Here is a 6,000-nt window from a genome sequence, read left to right on the forward strand (position 1 = left end):
TTCTTGGCCCACTCGCGAGATCAGTTGTGCGAACACAGGGACCTGGTGCTCAGACACCTCAGCCATCATCATATTCACTGAACTTTAATTTTTGTCTGTTTTAGACCCACCCAGGAGCATCTCAGTGTCCATCAGTCCATCTGGTGTAATAGTGGAGGGAGATTCAGTGACTCTGAACTGCATCAGTGACTCAAACCCTCCTGCTCTGAACTTCAGCTGGATTAAAGGAGGAACGATTGTAGGATCTGGAAGAATCTACAGCATCTCAAAGATCAGCTCTGATGACAGTGGAGAATACAAGTGCAAGTCCATCAATGAACATGGAGAGAAATTCTCTGATGCTGTGACTTTAAACGTCATGTGTGAGTTAATAATCATCTGCACATTGTTTAAAATTTCCAAACACATAATTTTGTAATAGTTATTGTGAATTTTCATTTTTGTCTGTTATTAGATCCTCCCAGGAATGTCTCAGTGTTGATAAATGGATCTGGTGTAATAGTGGAGGGAGATTCAGTGACTCTGAACTGCATCAGTGACTCAAACCCTCCTGCTCTGAACTTCAGCTGGTTTAAGGAGAATGAACCCTCAGCTGTTGGATCTGGACAGAGTTTCAGTGCACTACAGAGTGGACGCTTCTACTGTCAGGCTCACAATCAACATGGATCTCAGAGATCAGACGCTGTCACTGTCACAGGTGAAGCTTTTATTAACACACTCCTGTATCTTCACATCATTCATCAGTTTGGAGAGTTAATCATGATGATCTTCCTCTTTCAGTTCATCATGTTGCTGGTGGGAATGTGATTGTGATCACAGCGGCATCTGGAGGATTATTCATCATCATCATCTTCATCATCTTCATCATCTTCATCCTGTTTATAATGTGAGCTCAATAAAAAACTGCAATAATTGTATAAATTCACTTTTGGTCTAATGTAGGAAATGGCTAATTTGTGTTTGATTATTAGTAATCTTTAAAATAAATCCATATGCTGCTAATGTCTTTCATTATAACAGAAAGAAACGAAGGAGTGTTAAATCTGAAGATCGCACAGTGAAACAGGTAAATCATCTAAACATGACTTCACAAACGCAGAGAATGAATCGATCAGCCGTTATCTGTGTTTCAGACTGTAAATGTACAAAGTGACAGGATTCAAACCTTCCCAATCCAGCGGTAACCAGTTTGTACTATAATATTAAAGATTTTAGTGATTTTAGTGGGCAGTTGTGAATGGCCTTGGTTGAAGTTTTTTTAGTGAATTTAACCAATCTGCTTAAGTTTTTAATTATAATTTACTGTTAGATTTATGATGACTCAAGCCATTAAGGGTTTTGTACAAGATACATGACCAATCAGAGATTACTTCATTCATGTGCAATCATTTCTCATTGATTTATATTTTATCTGGTCAAAAAACATGGTCTAATCTCTGTGTCGTGGCTTAAATTAGTTTCAGCTATATGCTCAAATTAAGAGAAAGCAAAGTGAGAAAAACTGCAGAAACTATAAAATCCACATTAAGACCAAACTTTGAAGAAATTCATGTTATTTTATTTTGTTAATTTTATATAGCTTTTACTTACATGAAACATGGAGTAAAATATTTATTCGGTAATCATCTCATCTCGCCATTTTTCATTACCGCAGCAAACGCTCACACTTCTGAGCACCTTATCACTTCAGGTGAATGGAGAAGTTTTTCATATTAATAATTTTACATTATTGACTGTAGTAGCTCTAAGATTCTACAGCATGTGATCCATCAGTGTTGTGATAATCTGAAGAATTGTAAAACATTGTGCAAAATAAAGGTTTGAACTACTGTATCTTTCAGACACACTCAGAATCTCAACAACAGTGATGATAAAAGTGCAGTGCATGATGGGAGCATTTAATCAAAACTCATCAATATCTCCCAGCATGCATTGCAGCATGAATAAATTATGCTGAATTGCCTTAGTATTTTCTTTTATTATTATATCTGCTTTTATTTTTGATGTTGTTTTTGTTGCAGCTTTTTCGTAGCTTGTTTTGTGATGTTCAGAGTTTAATCTGATTATTGTGTTGATTGTCACCATTGTTGAGATTCATACGCTGATTCTTGATGTCTGTGTTGGTCTACATCATACAGTAGTTCAAAACCTTTTTTTTACACCATGTGTTTTTAAAGTTCTTAAGATTACTTCTTTGTCACTGCTGGCTCGCATGTGGTAGTGACACAGAACTATTACACTCAAAAATGAAAAATATATTAGTAATAAACATAATGAAAGATAAGACTCTTTATGAGATCAGCCACTACATGACAATTATGTCACCATCAATAAATAGCCATCAACACCTGATCACATTTTCTCTCAGATTTTCATGTCATAACGAATGTGTTTTATAAACACAGTTAAAGCAGTCAGAGTAAATCTGACGTTAGAAAATCAAGGGTCAAGAGCCCAACTAAAGCAAACACTGATCTCCATAATGGTGACTTCAAACTGTATTATTTTCAATAAAACATCAACTTCAAAACCTCTGCTAATTCTCAATAATAACTTTTATGACAAACTGGTTTGTAATACAATATTTTTAAATTACAGGCAACCACAGTTGGCAGTTTTTTATTTATTTATTTTTTTATTTTTTTTAAAACATGGTTCAATGCCATAAAACCTAAAATATTACTGCCGTATTTTTTACGGTAAAGTACTAGCAACCACAGCTGCCTGTTTTTTTACCGTAAATTTTTGTTCAATGATGTAAAACATAACAATTGCTACTGTATTTTTTACGGTAAGGTACGGTAAATGCAACGGTAAGGTTTTTTTTTTTTTCTTACAGTGTACTTCCAAAATCCGTACAATTAACAGTATTTTACTGTAAAATTACATGAAATGTCCTGTGAGAGCTATTGCAGTTTTTCACTGTATATAGTAAGGGTATCTCTGCAATTAACATGTCTTTTCCGTTGCTTTTTTACAGTTTTTTTACTGTTAAAATTACGAACATATGAAAAAGCCCTTTACTTTGAACATTGTCAGGGAACTTTTTTGATAGTGTTTCCATAAAATTGTGTATATTCCAAAGTTTATCATTGATTATGTTTTTAAAAATGTATATTTATTATTGTGATTGTGATATTTTGTGGTGTAAGACCTTCTGTCTCTCCTGTAGATCTCTGATCCCAATGAAGACACGTATACAGCTCTTGAGCTCAAGTCCACGACCTCTGACCTGTACGACACACTCACAGTAAGTGAGACGTCAAAGTCAGATACTCCATCACTGATGATCACATGACTGATCTCTCGCTCTCTTTCACACAGACCGTTGATCACAGACCTCCTGAAGACTCTTGATCCTCAGAGCTTTTCTAAACATGAGAATCCATCAGTAAGTGTCAGAAACTGCAGCTCTTCTCAATATAATCAATAACACTCTCTTCAGTATAGTGTGATTGTTTTATGTATCTTGTGAAAGGGTTTATAATGTTGTTGATGAACTTAAAGGCAGGGTAGGTAGGATTTATTAAAAATTAAAGATCCAAATTTGTTAAAACTTTCTATATATATCAATACATAATTAAAATGTAAGAACTCTGAAAAAAAGAGTATAAAAATCAAGTGACTCTAGACCGTTTAATCTGTATTAAACACAGCTCATTATTTCGATTCGGGACGAATCAAAGGATTGGCTTAGGCGACTGTCACTCTCTCGCAACCATGGCAACCACCCTTTTGCCACACAGCACCTGCCCACTTGCGCGCGACCGTTTGATTTGAGGAGTGCGAGAGGCACGGAACCTGATCACACCTCCGTCCAGTAGATGGCGGTAATGCACTATGTTTGCAAGCTGCCAATAAAATCTATCGAAGAAGAAGAAGGCACTGAACCTAGGAATACCAAAACAATGGCAGAGAAAGAGCAATCTAAATTTACAGTACCGGCATATGCAGTTAGTGAAGGCAAACCAGGCAAAAAAATGCCCCTTCCCCTCCGCTTGTCTCAGGTAAATAATGCGTCCTCTAGCTCAGCGGTCGGAGTCGCGCGTTCATGTGTTTTGGGGGCGTGGCTTTGGAAGAAGCACAGAAATGAGGGGTTGGAGTGAATGGAAATAATGAGATGTCTTTAAAACAGTCGTGAGAGGTCTACAGACACTCGATTTTGATACTTTCTTTTTCAGAGTACTTACATTTTAATTATGTATTGATATGTACATAAAGTTTAAACAAATTTGAAAAATAAAATTTTTAGACCATTTCTACCTACCCTGCCTTTAAGTCAGTCTTTCTTCATCGTATTGTTTGTTCAGATCAACAGGAAGATTCTGCAGTGAGAGGCGGAGCACAAATGAACCAATCCTGAGCTCTGTGGGCGGAGCCACTGATGATTGACAGGGATCATCAGTGATGAGTCACTAAATAGATTTATTTATGTATAGTTAAAACAAATGATGTAACAGTGGAATTAAATAAAGGTTAAAAGCTGGTGAATTGTCACTCTGTAAAAAAATATAAATATAAATGCTAAAATTAAGTCAGAGGAGTAAATCACCTAAAGTGATGTTCATTGGTGGATACATGTGCATTTCTCAGCTTTAAATGATAATTGATCATTTTACCCTAATATACTGAACAAAATCATAATTGTGCCACTTCACAACAGACACTCTATCATTTTATGGTCAATATTATCAGCTTCTGTTATTCTGTCTTTGTGTTCCTGTGACTTTCCCTTTAAGTGATCAGTTGTATTAGTGATGCGCTCATACAATACGGTCTTACTGGCTGTACTCTGTATATACATGTATTCCATGTGTAAATGTAGAATTCTGTATTCGTAGTTTCATTTTATTAAAACCATTATATTCTTGATTGCTTCTGTCTAAATGCTCATATTACAAAGTCAATGAGAAGTACGATTCAGCTACAAAGCTTTTATTATTTACTACGTTGAGTAGTTTAATTTTATGAACACAGGAAAATTAATGTTCATGGCCAGAAAATTAATCTTTCTTGGAGTTTGTAAGAAGGGTACTTTTATTGATATTTGATAAGGAAATCTTACATAAAGTTTGTGGGACAAACAGTATGTTTAGATAACTGAAATTAATTCTGGTAAAAGTTACCCTGACAAATTGATCAAATATTCCCTTTTCGGGTTATTTAATCGATAAGCAAATCATATTCATAAACTCATGAATATTCCTGAGTTAATTATTCCCCAGAAGTGATTGTCGTTACATTTTCATTCAGTTGCAGTGAGTTATTTGTCATCCAGGTCTGGACTTCATCGAGGCATGTGAAGAGATTATCTAATGAAAAGTCATTTCATGGTTTGATTGGAAGATATAGTTGGAGGTCTTCAGTGTAACAGTGATAGTTTATGTTATATTTCTGGAATATTGAGCCTAAAGGTAGCATGAAGAAGGAAAACAAAATAGGGCCAAGAATTGGCATGGGGTACTTTCCATAAGATCATCTCTCAATGCAAATCAAACTAGCTTTTAGGCTAACTGAAATAAAACCATGCCAATCTCTAGGTATGGTGAAGGCTATGTGATGATGTGGGGCTATTTTAATTCCAAAGGCCAAGGGAACTTAATCAGGATGCATAGTATCCTAAAAAAATAAATAAAAAAATACTTAAAAAAAAAAAATCTGCCTGCCTCTATGGGAATTTAACATAGGGGAGTACTCACTTATGCACCATGTATTTTAAGGAAGAACATTTATTTATTTACGATACATTATTCATTCACAAAGAAAATTGGTGTCCTTAAAGGTTGGATTTTTCCTAATTTTTTAAATTAAGGCATTAAGTTCAATTTCCAAAATATGATTTTTTATTCCTCTTTTTAGTCAACTTTAGCATGGGTGTATTCACTTATGCATTGCACTGTATATATATTGTTTCCCAATGTTTATTTTTCAATTAATAAAACAGTACAGTAAAACAATACAGTAAAACTATACATCAGAAAAATGACGTCAGTCCCAACA

The 6,000-nt window shown here is 34.9% G+C and overlaps 1 protein-coding gene across 2 annotated transcripts in view; it reads left to right on the forward strand.

Annotated features, from left to right (window-relative positions):
- LOC311078343 (B-cell receptor CD22-like) overlaps positions 1–5,069 on the forward strand; it is a 41,359-nt gene extending 36,290 nt beyond the window's left edge. For both annotated transcript variants that reach the window (XM_084107110.1, XM_084107111.1), the window contains exons 5-11: positions 105–362; positions 455–697; positions 781–886; positions 1,021–1,066; positions 3,173–3,250; positions 3,325–3,391; positions 4,311–5,069. In XM_084107110.1, coding sequence (XP_083963236.1) covers positions 105–362; positions 455–697; positions 781–886; positions 1,021–1,066; positions 3,173–3,250; positions 3,325–3,357 — 764 coding nt within the window. In that variant the 3' untranslated portion in view covers positions 3,358–3,391; positions 4,311–5,069. The remainder of the gene's footprint in view (positions 1–104; positions 363–454; positions 698–780; positions 887–1,020; positions 1,067–3,172; positions 3,251–3,324; positions 3,392–4,310) is intronic.
- Positions 5,070–6,000: the final 931 nt, after the last annotated feature.

This window comes from Abramis brama (genome assembly GCF_963993115.1).
Source record: "Abramis brama genome assembly, chromosome: 2".
In the NCBI taxonomy this organism is placed as follows: domain Eukaryota; kingdom Metazoa; phylum Chordata; class Actinopteri; order Cypriniformes; family Leuciscidae; genus Abramis; species Abramis brama.